At 39.6% G+C, this 20,582-nt stretch overlaps 1 protein-coding gene and 1 long non-coding RNA gene across 3 annotated transcripts in view; one reads left to right on the forward strand and one right to left on the reverse strand.

Annotated features, from left to right (window-relative positions):
* The window catches only part of Sntb2 (syntrophin, beta 2 (dystrophin-associated protein A1, 59kDa, basic component 2)), a 98,282-nt gene that overhangs the window by 33,514 nt on the left and 44,186 nt on the right, over nucleotides 1-20,582 (reverse strand). Inside the window, exons 2-3 of the mRNA XM_013503934.1 lie at nucleotides 11,000-11,213; nucleotides 518-728 (exon numbers count right to left, since the gene is read on the reverse strand). Of these exons, the coding sequence (XP_013359388.1) occupies nucleotides 518-728; nucleotides 11,000-11,213 (425 nt within the window). The remainder of the gene's footprint in view (nucleotides 1-517; nucleotides 729-10,999; nucleotides 11,214-20,582) is intronic.
* Nucleotides 1-20,582, forward strand: part of LOC106146561 — a 64,455-nt gene that overhangs the window by 23,040 nt on the left and 20,833 nt on the right. For both annotated transcript variants that reach the window (XR_001231048.1, XR_001231049.1), the window contains 2 exons: nucleotides 8,747-8,789; nucleotides 20,506-20,561. This is a non-coding gene — a long non-coding RNA (uncharacterized LOC106146561). The remainder of the gene's footprint in view (nucleotides 1-8,746; nucleotides 8,790-20,505; nucleotides 20,562-20,582) is intronic.

The following is a 20,582-nucleotide window of genomic DNA, read 5'->3' on the forward strand; positions in this document are numbered from 1 at the left end:
AGCAAAATACTGAAAAGTCTCATGTATGGGTGACCCTTATTGTTCACTTTGTGAAAATTAGCTTTTCAAGTCTGATAAAAAATAAAACTGTGGACCAGGGATATAGCTCAGCAGCATAGCCCCCGCCTGGCAAGTGCAAAGTCCTGAGTTTAATTCCTGGTACAAAAAAAAAAAAAAAAAAGGAAAAAATAAAACTGTACATTTGGAGATGCAAAAAAAAAAAAAAGATCCTGCTAACTAAGGTGGTAATAAGAACCTCCTTTTAGTTGCACTGCGATGGTGAGTGCCATGACAGTTAATTCTTCTAGGGGAGGTGGTAATTCGTAAGGAGCTAAAGAGTAAAAAGGAAAAATATATATATAGAGAGAGAGACAGACAAAAAATTGACAAGCAGAAGATGCACAAGGTGGGTATCCAAGAGATAGCAGTATGATAAATATTACAGATACAGGTAGTAGGGGACCTAGTTTGGCTCTGAATGGGGACCAATGCAATCCTGCTCTGCCTCCAAGCCTACCTGTTCTGCCAGCCAGGCAATGTGCTTGACTTCCTTGCTGCCTCCCGCTGTACTGGTTGCACCAAGCATGGCATTAAGTTCAGCCAGTACCTGTGGGAGGAGAGCCATTATGTTGGTGTGGATAGCTACGAACCAGGAGTGTGCTGTGGCTGTATCCTTGCAGCGGAGGATCAATGTGTTCCTGCTATCAGGAGAATGGAGCTCTATCAATCTGTGTGGGAAAAGAAAAGAAAAAAGTGAGCTGGGTCAGAAGTCACCACACCTACCAGAGAGATTAACGTGCACAATTGCAAATCTAATTTAATTACGCATTCCTCAAATAGTGACACTTTCTCTTAATTCTTTAGAGTCCAGCTAAAACCACATGTGGAGGAAATAAAAAGAAAAAAAGATATGTACATGTACCAACTTCCCTCAACAATGCAGTCATTACACACTGCAAACACATACTAATAAAATTTTTTTTAATTAAAATAAAATAAAACCATGGAAATAAAACATAAAATAAAAACATGGAAAGGAATCACCAGAAAGACTAAACTGCTGGACGGGCTGCCGTAGTGTGTTGATGGAAGGAGCTAAGCCAAGGGAACCTAGGGTATGGTTGATAGTACAACATTTTGCTTTACCTTAATTTCCATGTCAGAGAAATGGAAAGTGTGTTTGCTGAATGTTACAGGCACAGTTATAAATCAGAAAGTAATGTTTAAAAAAATACTTAGATACCAAGTACTTGGGAGGCTGAGGCAAGAGGATTGTCATGAGTTTGAAGCCAGCCTGGACTACACGGTGAGTTCAAGGGCAGCCTGAGTTACATAGCAAAACTCTGTCTCAAAAAACAAAACAAAACAAAACAAAAAACAAAAATACACAGATAATTCTGATATAAGGTATTGCTAGGCATTAAAGAAAACTTACTGACCCATAATAAACTGAAATTTATACTATGTGAAATAAAGAAAAGGCAAATTAGTGGAGGAATATTTCTTTTATTCCCTCGATACTGGGAACTAAACCCAAGGCCTTGCACATGCTAGCCAAGTGCTTTACTACCGAGTTACAGCCCTGTCTTTGTTGTTGTTTTTGTTTTTTTGAGACAGGATTTCACTATGTAGTTCAGGCTGGCCTCAAACTTGTGATCCTTTGACCTTGGCATCCTGAGCAGATGAGATTATAGACATGCATCACTGCATTCAACAAGAATATTATATTTCATGAACATATGGAATTATTTTAGTGTCTGGGTAATATTATATGATTAAATCATTCACTGAGTCCCAGAAGAAATACAGTTAAGACATAGTCAACAAGAAGATTATTCTGTATTAATTAATGCTCAACTGAGAACAATCTATATTTCAAAAGGTGCCTGTACATAGCAATGGGCGGTGGCATACGCCTGTAATCCCAGCACTCAGGAGGCTGAGGCAACAGGATCACTGTGAGTTTGAGGCCAGCCTGGGCTACATAGTTCAGCATCAGCGTGATTCACAAAGCAAGACCCTGTCTCAAAAAAACCAAACCAAACCAAACCAAACCAAACCAAACCAAACCAAACCAAACCAAACCAGATCAAACCAAACACTACACCAAAGCAAACACCAAACAACCCAAACAAACAAAAAAGCAAACACAAAACCAAAATCCCCACAAAACAAAACAAGCAACTCATAGAAGTTATCCATACTGTGCTCACTTCAGCAGCACATACTCTAAAAAGTTATCCATACAAATTAGTTGAAAGTTTTAAAAATGTAAGTGGCATATGCATGTAATCCCAGCACTCTGGAAAGCTAAATCAGGAAGATCCCATGTTCAAGCTGAGCCTGGGCAATTTACCTGGACCCTGTATCAAAATAAAAAATAAAATAGGGCCGCGGATACAGCCAAACACAAAGGCTCTAGACTCAATCTCCATTACCACTGCACAGTATACCTCACAACCCCCCAACCCGAGTCATGGTTCAGAGTTCTGGGCCTCAGTTGCTTGAGGATGTTTCCTTATAACCTAGTAATTGTTAACAGACACCCCCCGCCCACATTGGAAATCACAAATATCCTCCAGAACTTTTTGTTTTGGTGGAGGTTTGCAAGTAGCCAATCCAAGAGCTGCACTCGGTTCTTCTTGCTGCTGATTGCTACTGCTGCACACCCATCTCCAGCAGATGCACCAGCATTCAGGCATAATGGGTTACTGTACTGCCTGTAGCTATCACTAGTGTTCTCCATTTTGTTGTTCTTCTTTTTTTTAAATGGAGTTTATTTGTATATTTTAGATATATGTGATGATCACATTCATTATAGAGAATTTGCACCTGTACATGATATAACTTGATTCTTTTTAGATTTTGTTCTTCTTCAAACCCTAAGATCCATAATATGCAGCCAAACAGCCCTGCACCTTCTAAGGATTTCTCAATACAGTATTTTATTAAACTACTAACTGCGGGAGACATAGCATATTTAGGATTTAAACTATAAAAATAGGCATTTTTCTTAATCATATCTGAAATTCACAGTTTTCATAATTTGTGGATACTCTAGGAACCTAACTCTGGCAAAGTTTGAGGGTCTACTGTCTGTCTGTCTATCTATCTATCTATCTTTGTAAAGCAATTTATTTGGTATTGCTTTGTGTTTTGGACAAATATAACTTTTTTTGTCTTTTTACAAAAGATGTCATTATGCAGTTCAGGCTGGCCTTGAACTCACTTTGTAGCTCAGGCTGGCCTCGAACTCATGGCAATCCTCTTGCCTCAGCCTCCCTAGTGCAAGGATTGCAGGTGTGTGCCACCACACCCAGCATGGACAAACATAAATTGTAAAAGTTAAACAGCACACGCGCGCACACACACACACACACACACACACACACACACACACACAGTATTTTGGTTTTGCGTTTTGCAGCACTAGGGTTTGAACCCAGGGAGCACTGGGCTACATCTACAGCCCTTTCTTAAATTTTAATTTTTTATTTTGAGAGAGGTTCTTGCTAAAATGCCCAGGGTGGCCTCAACCTTGCAATCCTCCGGCCTCAGTCTCCAAGTTGCTGAGATTACAGGCATGCGCCACCACAGGAAGCCACACTATTATGTTCTAATAGTGAACACACACATCTTTCAAGAGGAAAATGAAAAGCTACTAGGAGTGACTCCCTTAGTAGGCCAGAAATTACAAACTGCCAGTACTAAGGAGACTGTTTTCTGAAGGCAGTTTTTGGTGCCCTGAAGCACTGTCCTCAGATTCTGCATTGCCTGTCACAAGAAAGCAATTTACCACTAGCATTTCTGCCTTGAAGCTTGAGCTCCTTCCTCTCTTTTGCAATATCTTTACACCTTTTACAATTCCAAATATTTTAAGTTGCCATATTTTATCTGGCAAATACTCATCCTCACTTGAACTCTGGTTAGTCTGTCCTTCCCTTCCTTCCTTCTTTCTCTTTTTCTGAGACAAAGACTCACTATGTAGCCAAGGCTGTGCCTAAACTTGTGATCTTCCTGCCTTGGCTTCACAAGTATTGGGACTATAGACATGTGCCACCATGCTCAGCAGTCAGTTCTTTCTTCTTCTGTTTTCTTTGCTTTGTTCTGTTTTGTTTCTGCAGTACTGTAGATTGAACCTAGAGCTACATCTCCAGTGTTTTTTTTTTTGTTTGTTTGTTTTGTTTTGTTGAGACATTATCTTGTTAAATTGCTCAAGATGGGCTCAAACATGCAATTGTCCTGCCTCAGCTTCTCACAGTTTTGGGATTACAGACATGTGTACCATCCCAGGCTAGGAATTCCTCCATGTTAAACATGATCAAAGCCTAGACAGAACTAGAAAGAAGATAGACCTCTGACAAATAGCTTAACATTCATTGTTAGCTTTTATTCAGCCTCTATTTCATTCAACAGCATTTATTCTTTTGGGGATTTTTTGAGACAGGGTCTCCCTATGCAGTTCAGGCTGGGCTTGAACTCACTACGTAGCCCAGGCTGGCCTCGAACTCACAGCGATCACCTTGTCTCAGCCTCTCAAGTGCTAGGATTACAGCCTTAAACCACCATGCTCAGCTATCATTTTCTTGTTTTTGGAAGAGATGGTTTACATTTTAATGAAATTCAACTTATCAATTTTTTTTTAAGGTGTAAGAAGTCACTATCAAATTTAGAGTGTTTTAAGTGAGTTCAAGGCCAGCCTGAACTGTGTAGCGAGACCTTGTCTCAAAAATACCAAAAAAGAAAAAAAAAAAAAAAAAAAATTTAGAGTGTTTTGTCAGGTGTGGTGGTGCATGCCTGTAATCCCAGCACTCAGGAGGCTGAGGCAGGAGGATTGTTGCAAGTCTGAGACCAGCCTGGGCTACAAAGTGAGCTCAAGGCCAGCCTGAAATGCATAACGAGACCCTGTCTCAAAAACGACAAAAAAAAAAAAAAAAAAAGATTTAGAGGGTTTTTAAAAAAGCACAACCTGACAAGCTCAGGGAGAACAAGAGAACGGCACCTATAATGAAATTTTGGAAGCTGGCAAGCAGACACAGGAGTTAAATGAATAGTCAGACTTAAGCAAGTAGGAAGAGCCAAATCCCTGCCAGTCCATGCTATACAATCCTTAAGAGCTTGGGGAACTGGTGGCACCAGTTACCTCTGGAAGTGGGAATAAATCACATAGCTAATATAAAGTGGCCGCTTGACAATCTGTTTCAGCCAGTGACTGTCCCACCTCATCCTAGCAAAAGATTCAGCTCCATTCTTGTCCCACCAAATGGGGGTGGGAAGAGGCAGTGATGTCCTTAGTTTAAATCACCATCAGGCTGACCATTTTGAGGCTATTTATTTCTCAGTTGCTTTGGCACTGTAACTAGATAACACCCGTTAAACACATGCTAAAAGTTTGGCAGCTAAACCATGCCAGAAAATTTCTTCACTCCTTCTCTTAACCTACTCAGCAGTAAAGATAGGAAACAGTCCATTCTTCTCTAGACATAAACTGTTCATGTTCTGAAAGGGTATCTACACTTCACACAGTTCCTGGGACAATCTCAGACACGTCTAAATTTTAAAAAATACAGTACCAAAGATCATAATTATTACAGGGGACAAAGGAATACCCTAAGACTAGTGCTAGTTTTTTGTTTGTTTTGCAGAACTAGGCATTGAACCCAGGGCCTCTGAACTGCACTACATCATTTTATTTTTTAATTTTGAGATAAGTCTTGCTAAATTACCTCAGTTGGCCTCAAACTTGCAACCCTCTTGCCTCAGCCTTCCAAAATGCTTTTTTTTTGTCCTTTTGAGACAAGGTCTTGCTATGCAGTTCAGGCTGGCCTTGAACTCACTTTGTAACCCAGGTTGGTCTCAAACTTGCAATTATTCTCCTGCCTCAGCCTCCTGAGCGATGGGATTACAGGCATGCACCCCCACACCTGGCTGTCATGCATTTTGTCCTGCAGAATATTCAGGCGAAATGTTCTAAAGCACTGGGTTACAGACATGTGCCACCAGGCCCAGCTCTAGTCTACTGCTGTTTCAAAAGAAAATTTGTTTTCTTTTCTTTTTTTGGCTTTTTGAGACAGGGTCTCATTATGCAGTTTAGGATGGTCTTAAACTCATTAAGTAATATCACAGGCTGGCCTTGAACTTGCAGCAATTTTCCTGCCTTAGCCTCCCCTAGTGTTGGGGTCACAAGCATGCATCTCCATGCCCAGCATTGTTTTTAAAGAAAATTTCAGCAGGGTGTGGTCACTTGGGAGGCTGAGGCAGGAGGACTGCTGCAGATTCAAGATCAGCCTGGACTACACAGCGAGACCCTGTCTCAAACAAAACAAAACAAAACAAAACACTTTTCAATTTAAAATTCTGCTAATAAAAATATGGAGGCAGTCTGCCAATAATCAGGCTCAGAGGACAGAGGGAGAGACAGCCACAATGTGAAATGTTTTGGCCGCTAGTCAAACCACTGAGGATTTCCTGAGAAATGCAATTACATTTTGATCAGATGAATCAAATCAATGTTTAGGTTTACAGAAGCATAGGATTTTATAAGCTCTGAAAAGCAGTGTTCTTGCTAGGTTTCACACTACCCACAGTGCTGCTTGCTAAGACATGGGCTCATGTTCTCTCCCTGGACTTCACCATTATTTATTTCTCTTTCACTTTCCAGGATGAAGCACTTATAATTACCAGCTGCACGTAGTGAGGCCATAAAAATTCAAGAGAGGGGAAGGGAGTAAACTTCCTCCTCCCTTCCTCACACTGATGCTTAACAACTTTTTCCAGTTGTATGTAGTGGGGCAAAATTAAAGTAGTAAAATAGGTAAAATTATTGTTTCTCTCTAATTTAAAGTAACCTTTTGATACTAAACATTGAACCCAGTACCCTCACACTGAGTTATGTACCGAGGTCTTTTTTATTTTGAGATAGGGTCTTGCTAAATTACTAAAGTGCTTAAGACTGGCCTTGAATATGCAGTCCTTCTGCCTCAGCCTTCCAGAGTGCTTGGATTATGGTAATGTGCCATGATGCTTGGCCAAGTTTTTGGTAAAGGAAGGGAAGCCTTAGCCAAGTGTGGTGATACACATCTGCAATCCCAGCACTCTGGAAGACAGACAGGATGATCACTCATTCCAGCCCAGGCTGAGTAACGTAGTGAGACCTGTCTCAAAATAAAAAACAGAGCTGGGCCTGGTGGTGCACTAGTGTAATCCTATTACCCAGGAGGCTGAAGCAGGTGAATCGTGTGAGTTCAAGGGCAGACCAGACTACATAGTGAGACCCTCTCAAAAAACCAATTTAAAAAAATAAAATAAAATGAATTACGCCAGGGGTGGTGGCACATGCCTGTAATCCCAGTATTTGGGAGGCTGAGGCAGGAGGACTGTCACAAGTTCAAGGAATATAGTGAGACTTTGTCTCAAAAAAGAGAGAGAGAGAAAGAGAGAGAGAAAAGAGACAATTAAAAAATAAAAAAGGCTGGCGATGTACACCACTACAAAAGCCCTACGTTCAACACTCAGTAGTGGGAAAAAAATAAAAACTAAAGCCTTTACATAAAAATGAGTGATAAACCACAAACAGATTCCTATCCACACCCAGAAGAATGGTTAATATTAAAAAGACTAATACCAAGCCAGACATGGTAGTGCATGCCTCTAATTCCAGCACTCTGGCAGGCTGAGGCAGGAAGATCATAAATTCCAGCCCAGCCCAAGTAACTTAGCATGACCCTGTGTCAAGATTTAAAAAAAAAAAAAAAAAAAAGGAGTGATACCAATGTTGGAGAGAAAATGGAGAAAGGGAAGCTCTCATATTTTGTTAGCAGGAATATAAAATGGCACAACTACTTTAGAATACTCTAGCAATTTCTGCAGTTTCTTTAAAACCGAACATATACCTATCCTTTGACTTAGCAATTTCACTCCTATAAATTTACTCTGTAAAATGAAAATGTTTGTCCACAGAAACACTTGTATAAAAGTAGTATTCAAAATAAGTAGCTCTAAACTATAAGTACTTCCAGTGACCATCAATAAGAAAATAGATAAACTGACATTTCCTCAACAGAACTGAGATAAAATTAAGGACCAAAGAGTTCCAAGTGATTTTATAGCTATTATCTTATTTAAGTCTGAAGCAATTCTAAAGTGTATAGTTGGGAGATAAATGATGGGGCGTGGCTTAGACTGGCTAAGAAAAGAGGTGTGGAATCTTGGCACTGTGTCTTAGCCTCTCAGGACCTGTATGTAGAAGTCCTTGGGTTCCCTCAAGATTTGGATGGCAGGGCTGGGGATTTAGCTCAGCGGCAAAGCGCCTGCCTGGCAAGCGCAAGGTCGTGAGTTCGGTTCCTGGTACCGGAGAAAAACCAAAACCAAAAAAAAAAAAAAAAAAGATTTGGATGGCATAGAAGGACACAGACATAGCCAGGCATGGTGGTGCATGCCTGTAATCCCAGCATTTGGGAGGCTGAGGCAGGAGGATGGCTGCAAGTTCAAGGCCAGCCTGGGTTACAGAGTGAGTTCAAGGCCAGCCTGAACTGTATAGTGAAACCCTGTCTCAAAAAGAGCAAAAAAAAAAAAAAAAAAAAAAAGGATAGACATGCCTAGAAGGGCTCACTATGGTGGCTTTTCTCAGGATAGCCTCCCCTGTATCCTTCAGGGTGTATTTTTATCTTGCTTTTACTCAGTCCAAGTTTGCTCTGTTGAGCTAGTCTCTCTCTCACACTTCACTTTTACTTTTTCTTTTTTCTAGGTACTGGGACTTGAACTCAGGACTTTGCACTTGTGATTGTCAGGTAAGCTGCATTCCTGAGCTATATCCCTGGCCCTCTACTTTTTCAAATAAACCTTGTCACCATTTTTTTTTTTTCATCTCACTCAATTCTTTGTTTGAATACAACAATAGAATAAGATGTGGGAACTGAAAACCTGATAACGTTTATCTGGCAAGCCACTCCCCCCGCCACTCCCGGGTACCAGGAACCCAACTCACGACCTCACGCTTGTCAGGAAGGCGCTGTGCCACTGAGCTAAATCCCCAGCCCCTGGCAAGCCACTTTTAGAAGGAGACTACCCAGTAAGAGCCGAATGGGCATTATAACCATTTTGCATACAAAACATGGGAGAAATTGAAGAACTTATACAAGGCCACAAAGACACTACCTGTACCTATAATATCTTAGAAATTTACTATGTCAGGTTTTTTTTTGGTACTGGAAATCGAACTCAGGACCCTGTGCTTGCCAGGCAGGCACTGTGCTGCTGAGCTATATTCCTGGCCCTACTAGGTCCATTTTACAATCATTTTCTCACTAAATTTGCCTATAATTTTTGTTTTATACAGGAAGAAATCAAGGTGTATGAAAAAAAAAAAACCAAGCCTACCTTTTATGTTCTAACTCTCATAACTAAGGCATAATTTTGTCAACAATTTGTTGACGCTGTGTCAACAAAATTTGTCAATGAGTCTATACACCAAGACAGGAAAGCAGTTCAGATCCTGATAGCTATAGCCAAAGTTATGCATAATTACTACCAACCTACTTATAATTCTACTGTTTTTCTCTTCTCTAAAAAACTACACTGGAGTACAAGTTCAAGTAGTATTATTATAGAAATAACCTTGAATTTCTTCTAATTTAGTTTACAGAAAGCACAAATCATTTATAAATTTTGGTATTTCATGTAAAATAAGGAACTAGTTACTTTCCGGTATTAATACTGAAAAGAAAGGACTCGTGCAACTCTTGTAGGCTAAACTAGCCTCTCCATTTGGTTCTAACCTGATCATCGCCAAATGTCTTCAAGATATAAATACACATACTAAAGAGAATATAGGGTGGGGACGTAGCTGAGCGACGCAGAGTGCTTGTCTAGCATGCACAAGGCCCTGAGTTCAATCCCCAGTACCAAAAAAAAAAAACAACACAAAAAAAACCAAAAACAACAACATCAGCTTTTAAAGAGATCAGAGAGAGAGAGAATACATAGGCCCCAAGTTTGTAGGAAGACCAAGGTCACCAGGTTTTAAAAGATGTCTTGGTAGATGACAAAGACAACATAACTTTTAGCAATACAGCCAAGTCACATCACCTTCCTTTCTCCTTTCACTGCTCCAATAACCCCAGGAAATTTCTACAGAAACTTTGTAATACTTTTGCTATTTTCTCTAATACTAGCAGCAATATAGGTATCTGTTCCCAGAAATGATTTATAATAAAGTCTTTCTACTGTCTTTGGCCTGACACTTGGCAATTTTAGTTACAATCTGTTTTTCTTTATCACACTGATTCTAATTCCTTCTCTATGGTCCCCATTGATTGTGTTTTAAGTCCACGATTAACAGACCAAAGGCTTAAATGTATCCAATATGAAGAAATATTTATTTATTGATTTACTTTTCAGGTTAGCCTTAAATTTACTATGTAGCCTCAGCTCAAAAAGACAAGACAAACCAAAACAAAAAAAAAAAATTAAATTTTTACTTTATGATAAAGGTAGAATTTCTATTTATTTTTGAGACATTGTCTGACTGTATAGAGCAGGGTGACCTTGAATTCACTAACTATGTAGCCCAGGATGGCCTCAAACTCATAGCAATCCTCCTGCTTCAACCTTCTGAGTGCCGGGACTACAGGCGTGCGCCACCACGCCTGGCTTAGAACTTCTTTAAAGATCAAACTATACTGCACTTACGTGATGCAACACACATTATCTTCTAGGAATAAACCTATAGGTAACGGGAAGTAATGTCCACAATGTCTTAAACTTTTAAATGAAACCCAACAAAAACAACACAATAGCCTCTACTATCATTTCACTCCTCAGGGGTAACCAACACTAACAGTTTCTTTTGTCTGTCCAAAGATTTTCTCATATATACCACAGATATGTGAAACACTTTAAATATGGAACTTCAAAAATAATTCAAAGACTTATTACAATGTTGCAGCAAGCCTTTAAGTTGAAAGCTGAAAGTCTAACATTCCTGTTAGGTACAGCTTACCTGTTTTCCAGATCCGGCATGCTTAGGTTTCTAGCAGCAAAGCACATTTTGAGAGGGATGATCTTCCTGTCCTTGGTGCTGTTTTGGTGTTTTGGAGAACCGGAGTCCTCACTGCCACTAAAGCTTGGTGACTGGGGAGCTGCACCTTCCCATGGAAGATCTGATACTAGGGATGGCTTCTTGATATACGGTGTTACTTCTCGGATAAACTTGACTATGAACAAAAATTGAATAAGGTGGTTAGTATTTTTGTTTCTGTGAAAACTGACATAAATAAGCACATGTGTGTACATGCAAAATCTGTAACAAGGTGAAAAAACAAAATTCAAAACACATCTGTCTCTTTCTTTTTCTTTTTTTTTTTTGTGTGTGTGTTACTGGGTATTGAGCCTGGGGCCTTTATACCAAACACTTTATACCATCCCCCCCCTCCACTTTTTAAAAATTTGAGACAAGGTCTCACCAAGTTGCCCAGGTTGGTCTCAAACTTGGGATGCTCCTGCCTCAGCCTCCCAGAGTACTGGGATTACAGGTCTGTGCCACATGAGACACCCATCTCTGTTTTGTTTCTTTGGTACTGAGAATCAAACTCAGGTCTTTGTGCTTGCCAGGCAGGCACCTGTGCCTGAGCTATATCCCCAGCCCAACATCCATCTCTTTGAGATAGACTCAGCACCTCCTGAAATAGCACCATGTAACTTTAAACAACTCTTAACACTTAGAAACTTCTAACATTTCCACCCATTGGTTCTCTGTCTACTGAAGTCATATAGAGCAAATTTAATCTCTCTCGCACATGAGAACTTTTTAAATATCCGAAAGACAGATTATGTATCGTTCTGCTTTTTTTTGTTTGAGTCACAGTCTTCCTAAACTGTATGGGGTGGCCTTGCACTTGCTATTATTACGCAGGCTAACCGGAGCTCATAATCTTCCTACCTCAACCTCTCAAGTTCTGGGATCACAGGTGAGGGCCACCATCTCTGCCTGCCTTTTTCTTGTGTTAAGCTGAGCACTTCTAGTTTGATTTGATTCAACTCTATCAACATTCAATAGCTATCTACCAAGTGTCAGGCATTAGGCTAGTTGTTGAGAATATAAAGGTAAGTGGGAAACACATTCTTCCCTGAAGGAATGTCCAACAAAGCAGGGGGGACAGCTATGCAAACACATTACTATAGCCCTGAAAAGCATGTGCAAAAATAAAGTATATTCAAGATAAACACAGTGAAGACTCAACTGATCTCCTTGTTTGTTCAATCCCCATACTAGGGATTGAACCCAGGGATACTCTACCACTGAGATATACTCCTCTTATTTTAAATTTTGAGAGAGGAGCTCCTTAAATTGTTCTGGTTGGCCTTGAACTTGAGAATCTCCTGTCTCATCCTCCTGAGCAGTTTGGGTTATAGGTATGCAGTATTCTGTAAGTGTAGCCTAAAATTAGTAGATATGAAACTTTTTTCAAGTTCAATTTTAGGATTCACAAAGTACTTCTTTTATTTTTATTTTTATTTTTTTTTTATTTTAAAGAGTAAGAGAAGGATAACAATAATGGGGTGGGGGCTACAAAGTAGTTCTTAGTGCATGCCTATAATCACCAGCATTCTGGCAGGTGGAGGCAGGAAGATCCCAAGTTTGAGCTGAATCTGAGCAATTTAGTGACACACTGTCTCAAAATAAATTTTAAAAAAGGGCTGGGGATATAGCTGGGTTCAATCCCTAGTACCACAAAAAGAGAAAAAAACCCTATTTCCTCAGTCATGACTGGCAAATCGTTTTGAGGTATGGTGCTCTTGTTTATAAATTAGATAAACTAAGACTATTAAAAATTTAAATATCATCAGAAATACAAATAAAGCTGAATATAGATAAATCAGTCATCATTACCTGTTAACCTCAGTACGTGTTTAATCAGTTTTGTATCTCCTTTTCAAAGGTCATTATAATAGAAATTGGAATTGAAAAACTAAAAGGTCATTGGCAATGCTTATCAATATAATAGCTAGGACAAATATTATATGGCACTAAAAGCCTATAAAACTTTTACTGACAGATTTAAACCTCAAAAATAATGAGGTATGCTTCTAAAAACATAGCTAATAACAACCTTTAAAACAGTTTCTCTGTTGAGCCCAGCACAGGAAATGGAGTCCCAGCTCTGCTGCCCTTTATGGTTCCATATGGCACGGGCTGCCACTGGAGCCCAGGATGCCCCCTTCCTGGAGCCTGGGGCCTCCCAGCCTCCGGCCAGGCCCCTGGTGCATGCCTGCCTTTCAGCCCATTACGGCCCAGGTGCAGCCATGAGTCTAACCTCCCGATGAAGAGGAACTGGGGATGATGAGAACGTGTCATAAAATAATGTCTACCTCAGGCTCTGTGATTTCCTGTCCTCCACTTCTGGTCCACTTACAGATAATGCTTACAGCTAAAGTTTATTCTGTACACAATTTTATACTATACACAGAAGATAACTCAGTGAATAAGAGTTACACATTTTTCTTTAAAGTTTAGAGTACAGAACTTTATAACAGTTCGGATGGACTTCACTGGTTAATTCTGATGTTCTCAGTTATCCCTTCCCCTCCACCTCCCTTGAGAATTCTGTCTACAAAGTCTAAACACATATCTTAAGGAATGACTTTTTCATAGGTAGCGCCAGAGGGAATTTGGGGGCAAGGAAGGATGACAGTAATAAATACTTTAACTTAATGCCTTTTACCTACTCCCCTCCTCCCTGCTCTGTACTGGGATTGAACCTGACTTTCTGGTATATCACACTAAGCTATATCCCCAGCCTGTATTTATTTTGGGACAGGGTCCCAGGCTAAGTTGAATCTGTGATCCTCCTGCCTCAGCCTCCCAGAGTGCTGGGAGTACAGATGTGTACCACCACGAGCTCCCCTCTTTTTTGTTATGTAATATCTTACTGTATGTAAGAGAGACCTGAAGGTCAGCATTTTAATGAGTTATTTAGCCCTAGACAGGTAAAAATATACGGACCTCTTGACTTTATAGTAGTCATTTGGTATAATCATAATTTATCTTTGTGGAATAGAAGTATTTTTTTATTTGATCCTTACCAATATATATGTCCATTATAGACTGTCAATGAATACATCTTAGTTATTAACATCTGAATGATACCTATGTTTTATATTTCTTCTTTTAATGTGTTTTATCAATGCATTATATAGAAAAGCCAATTTTATGATCTGAACACTTGAAAATGGAATAAATATGGACTCTCTTTAGCATGTTAACAAACAAACCCAGAGATTTCCAGTTCTTTTGACTACAGTAGCCAGGCAGACAAATAAATGAATGGAGCTGTCAGGGACAAAAGGGATAAGGGGATGACGTGAAAAAAGACATGCACCATCTAAAGGGAACACAATTCACTACCAGACCTCAGCTGACAGCTGGTCTGTAGACATCTGGATTCCTTGTTGCCACATCGTATTTTCAAGACCAATCAGAATAATCCTAGCACTCAGCAAGCTGAGGAAGGAGGAGGATTACTGAGAGTTTGAGGCCAGCCTGAACTATATAGCAAGACACTACCTCCCCCAAGTCAAGATAAATCAGAAAATCTAAACTCAATTCTGAAATGTTAGCATTTACTAGGTTGAATAATAAGAAATTTCTACTTTTATAGATTTAAAATCTGGGAAATACTGGCAATTTCATTTCCAAACATTTAGGCTGATCATGGTGGTGCATGTCTGTAACCACAACATTCAGGAGAGTGAGGCAAGAGGATTGCCATGAGTTCGAGGCCAGCCTGGGCTACATAGTGAGTTAAAGGCCAGCATGAACTACTCAACAAGACTCTGTCTCCAAAAAAAAAAAAAAAAAGCTTAAACATTATGCGTGTTAAATAAAATGCTTCCTGGCTCAGGATATAGCTCAGTGGTACAACATTTGTAGGTCTCTGAATTCAGTCCCTAGCACTGAAAAAAACAAAAAAGACCCACGTTAAATATTCTTGGCTGGCTGTTGTGGTACACACTTGTAATCCCAGCACTCAGGATCAGGAATATGGGGCCAGCCCAGGCTACACAGTGAAACCCTGTCTCAACAAAACAAAATAAAAATCCTCTATGTTCCCCCCTTTTTTTTGGTAGTGGTAATACTGGAGATTGAGCTCACGGTTAAGCACTGAAGATTGAACCTTCACTAAGTTGTTAAATTGCCCAGCCTGGGCTTGCACTGGTGATCCTCTGCCTCAGTCCGCCAGCGCTCGGATCACAGGTGTGCACCATCATGCCAGCTCTATAGGTTCTTTATTAACCCCATTTATAGAGAAACAGAGGACCTTGCCTAAAAGTGCATGCTGCTGCATGGCATTTGCAGTAGAATCATGACACATAACCTCTGTTAATTTTTTTTTTTTTGTCTTTTTGAGACAGGGTCTCACTATGCAGTTCAGGCTACCCTTGAACTCACTTTGTAGCCCAGGCTGGTCTTGAACTTGCATCAATCCTCCTACCTCAGCCTCCTGAGTGCTGGGATTACAGGTGTGCGCCACCACACCTGGCAACATTTTTGTATAAGATGCTATACACTGCAAGTTAAATAGTAATATAATGCCTTCATACATTTTTAGTTAGCTATAACATTATAACTATAATGAAAATAATTGGTAAAATGTTAAAGCACGGGCTGGATATTGCTCAGCAGCACAGCACCTGCCTGGCAAGCGTAAGGTCCTGAGTTTGATTCCAGGTACAAAAAAAAAACAAAAAGTTAAAGCAAACAGTACAAAATTATATATGTAGTATATAAAAAATAAGGAAAGGAGAACAATACACTTGGGACCTCTCCTGTCTCTGAGGAGCTATTCCTATTCCCCATTTCTTCTCTCCAATGAATTTTCCTACCAGAAAAAAAGAAAAGAAAAATGAGAAGAGGAAAAACTATATATAGAAAATAAGACTGGAGGCTGGGGATTTAGCTCAGTGGCACAGCGCCTGCCTGGCAAGCGCGAGGTCGTGAGTTTGATTTCCAGTACCGGAAAAAAAACCAAAAAAAAAAAAAAAAAAGAAAAGAAGACTGGAAAGAAACTCATTGCAGTGATGGGACTTGGCTGATTTTTTTCCTATTTTTAAGTGTTTTTCATATTTTATTTTAAAATAATATTAATATTAAAATAGGACTGGGAGTGTAACTCAATGGTAGGTTGCTTAACCTAGCACGCACAAGATCCTAGGTTCAATCCTTAGCATTGAAAAAAAAAAAAGTTTTCCTTTTGAATAGGTTATATGAGTATCACTTAATTGAAATGCTTTGGACCATAGGTATTTTGGATTTTATTTTTTGTGGCAGGGTCTTGCTATACAGTTTACATTGGCCTTGAACTCATTATGCAGCCCCAGCTGACCTTGCCTTGCAGTAATCCTCCTGCCTCAGCCTCCTGAGTCCTAGGATCACAGGTGTGTATCACCACACCCTGTGTTGGATTTTAGAATATTTGCATACACATAATGAGATGTCTTGGGGATGAGACCCAAATCTACACACAAAATTTATTCATGTTTCATATATACATTACATGTCATGCATGCTAAGGAAGAGTTCTACTACTGAGTCACATCTCCAGCCCTTGAAGGTAACTTTAAACAATAGCTTTAGTGTTCTTCCATGTTTTCAGTCACATGAGGTCAGATGTGGCTGTGGTGTCTGTACGTGTCTGTACTCGAGAAGTTTTGGATATTGAGTATTTTGGATTTTTGGATGAGGAATGATCAATCTATGTGCATATGAAGCAAAACTCTAAAGAAGATATAAAAGGTTTTGAAGTAGTAAAGATTGCTGTCTAGTTTCCATCCCTGAAAGCAATCATTGTGTAATCTTTCAGAGAGATGTTAGATATGCTAAGAATTTATACACACACATTTGTGTGGAAAAAAAAAATATATATGTATTAGTATGTTTACTATCGTCCCTGTTTTGTTTTGTTTTTGTTTTTTGGTTTTTTTCCTGTACCAGAAATTGAACTCATGACCTTGCGCTTGCCAAGCAGGCGCTGTGCCGCTGAGCTAAATCCCCAGCCCCTCCTCCCTGTTTTTAATAATATTACTAGTGTTTTTCTTTTTTTCCCCTGCACTTTTTCTGTTTGGTTATAATCTTTTTGTTTGTTTGTTTGAGAGAAGGTCTCACTATATAGTCCAGGCTGGCCTTGAACTTGCATTGATCTTCCTGCCTCAGCCTCCCAAGTACTGGGATTACAGCATGTACCACTATGCCCAGCACTTCAGTAATCATCTTATATGACCAGCTGACAGCTCTATAGCACGATGTGGTGATGGAGACACCTTTGGAGTCAGATATGGTTCAAATCCTTACTACATGTGCTACTTCAAAGTTATGTGAACACATTTGACTGTTCTGAGGTCCTCATCCACAAAGGAGTAACACTAAACAAGCAAAAGTCCCTGTTTAGGAGTAACACTGAACATCTAATACTAGGTTCCTTTCTTTTTCTTTTCCTGACTTAGTTAAAAAATATTATTTGTGATCAGTACAAGAGATGAAGCTATTTTCTTGTAAGTTATTAAGTAACATCTGCTGAAATTAAGCATAATACTAGAAAGTAATTTTTGTTGTTGTTGTTTTCCTTTTTTGAGACAAGGTCTCACTCCGTAGCCTAGGCTGACCTCAAACTGGCAGCAATCCTCCTGCTCAATCCCCCACGTGCTGGCATTACAGGCATGTGCACCATGACCAGCCAAAAATATAATAATTCTAACAGTAGCATTTAGATATAGTGCATGTGTATAGATGTGTCCTTTCTCTGCATAGTTATAATGTATGCTTTTCTGGGCGAAGAGAGTAAAAGCTGTCTCAGGTCACCAAGCAGATTTTTTCATCCTACAAAATCTAGCAAAGATGCAGCCAGTATATCCTTTGAGCTGGCTGACTCAGGCATTTTAATACACACTTCGCTTTGTGCTTCTAAGAGAGGATTAGATCACAAGAACTTGGCAGAAAATCTTAAGGTTTCCAGTCACTGCTGACCACAGAGACATACATTTTAAACATTCAAGGCACTATACAAGAATTGGGCTACCCACTCGAGGAAAATACATACTAAATGACTCCATTTTTTCAGAGACAGTCTCACTATGAAGTCCAGGCTGGTCTCAAATTCATGATCCATCCTCCTGCCTCAGCCTCCTGAGCAATACGACTGCAAGTGTGTGCCACCATGCTAGGGCCCTAAATGAGTACTCTTAAACATTACAATGATTATGAAAGAACCCTAATGATCTACTCAGACATTGTTTCAGTCAGTATTAGAAATCAGTATTCAACCAACAGTACCATCTCTGAACTGATCACACATTTAAACAAAAACAGACACACACCACCTATGGATCGCCTAAGAGTTTCACCTGAGCTGAGGATCTTGCAACCCTCCCATCTAAGTAAACATTTATATGGCTGAGAAAATTGAAAATTAATGTTTTTAATTTATCTAAATATTAATGGTATTCTGTCTTAGTCCTTCACTAAGTCCTCCCTAGTTGCCAGAGAGCAGTGGTGGTGAACCTATGGCATATGTGCACAGCGGGCTGTTAGTACTATTGAAAGCTCTAAAAGGTCTGACATCATTGCCATAGGGCCTTAACCTGGATGCATGGCTGCATAAGCTGAGCCTTCATAACCCATGTGGCTTTCAATCCACTTCAGAACCTATGACATATTTCGGAATTATTTCATTTGTCCTCATAAAGATCATCCTAAAAACAAAGAGTGATGATTGTAAAATGTTTCAAGTGTTTAGATGATGAAGCTAATTTTCTTTCTTATTAAAGTGAAAGAGTTCCCGTGGGTGATGGTACAAGTGTGCAATTCCAGCACTCTGGAAGGCTAAGGCAGGAGGATTGCAAGTTCAAGCACAACTTGGGAAACTGAGTGACTTAGCAAGACCCTGTTCCAAAATTTAAAAAAAAAAAAAAGGATTAAGGATGTAGCTCAGGACCTGGGTTCAATGCACTATACCAAAATAAATAAATAAAAAATAAATAAATAAAAAGCAAAAGGTGTGATCTGGGGGTGGAGTTCAGCAGCAGAGAGTTTGCCTAGTAGCCATGAGGCCTTATTCAATCTCCAGCATTTAAAGCAAAACAACAAATAAAGGAAAGAGGCATTCCCCACACTGAAGGTGTCACTGGAACCTTTCTTTGTAGAATGACCAAAAACAAAACAAACAGAAAACACCCCCAAGTCCAAGTACTGTACACATGGCAGAATTTTCACCATACATAAAGTACTTATAAGTGTAAAGTTGCACTTGATTTTAAAAGTATAGTTCTATATATCTGAAATTTTATGTCTTCATTATTTATTTTAAAAACTTATTTAAGAAATGAATAATCAAGCAGGAAGATTGAGTTTGTGCCAAGCCTGGGCAACTTAGCAAGACTGCCTCAAAATTAAAAAAAATAAAAAGGGATGGGGATGCAGCTCAGTGAGAAGACCCCAGTTTCAATCCCCACTACTGTGCCCCACCCCCACAAAAAAAAGCGGAAGAAAACTTATTCTGAAATCTTATTCAAACTTTAGACATGAAACAGCCATTTGGATACCACACTTTGTGTGTGTCTGTGTGTGTATGTGGTACAGGGGAGTGAACTCAGGGCCTTCACACTGAACTACAATCCCTTCACACTGAGCTATAATTTTTTTATTTTAAATCAGGAACAGGGTCTTGCTAAGCTGCCCAAGCTGAGCTTAGACTTGTGATCCTCCTGCGTCGGTCTCTCAGCATGCCACTATTACAGGTATGCACCATCATGCCAAGCTCTAACCAATTCTTACTGAACTCTAAACTAATGAATAAGCTTACAAGGATTTCCATATCTGGGCCACTGGCCAGCATTTGATTTAAAAATGAACACTGCTAAGGTGGCCTCCCCCGACCCCCATACCTCACTAAGTTGCTTAATTGTCCAGCCTGAGCTCAAATTCTCTATCCTCCTACCTTGGTCTCTGAAGTGCTGAAATTACAAACATGTGGCCCCCTGCCCAGCTACGTGGCCAGCTAAAATTATCCATAAGATCCTTCATAGTATAGAAGAACCTATGGCTATCAATACATATATTTGGGTGAGTTGATTACCTTTCCTTACAACAACTATGTCTCATACAATCATTATTTTCTTCTTCCCTCTTTCACTGTTTTCTTAGCCCAGCAGACAATCTTTCCTGTGAATTAAGTGAAACTAACTTGGTCATAAAATGTGAAGGTACCATTACTTGTTCTGCTTTTGCAAGTGTTTTTCTACATTATCTTCAGGGTGGAAGATACGGCTTCGCTTTCTGCACAGGAATGAGTTAGGATGACATCACTGTGAAAGTATTCTCCAAAGAGGTTTCTCCTCAACTTCATCCTAAACTCCCCCAGTCCCAAATTAGGAGTCTGATAGATGGCCTCTGAAAACATTACAGTAGGATTGCTTTACTTTCAGTAAAAGGCCTTTTACATTCTCAATTTGCAGGTGTCATTTTGCTTATCTGTTGGCCATGTGCAGTTACGGAAGACCGCAGTCTAAAGGTTGGTAACATTAACCTTGAA

The sequence above is a fragment of the Chinchilla lanigera genome, unplaced genomic scaffold, assembly GCF_000276665.1.
Source record: "Chinchilla lanigera isolate Chin_1 unplaced genomic scaffold, ChiLan1.0 scaffold00083, whole genome shotgun sequence".
Lineage (NCBI taxonomy): Eukaryota > Metazoa > Chordata > Mammalia > Rodentia > Chinchillidae > Chinchilla > Chinchilla lanigera.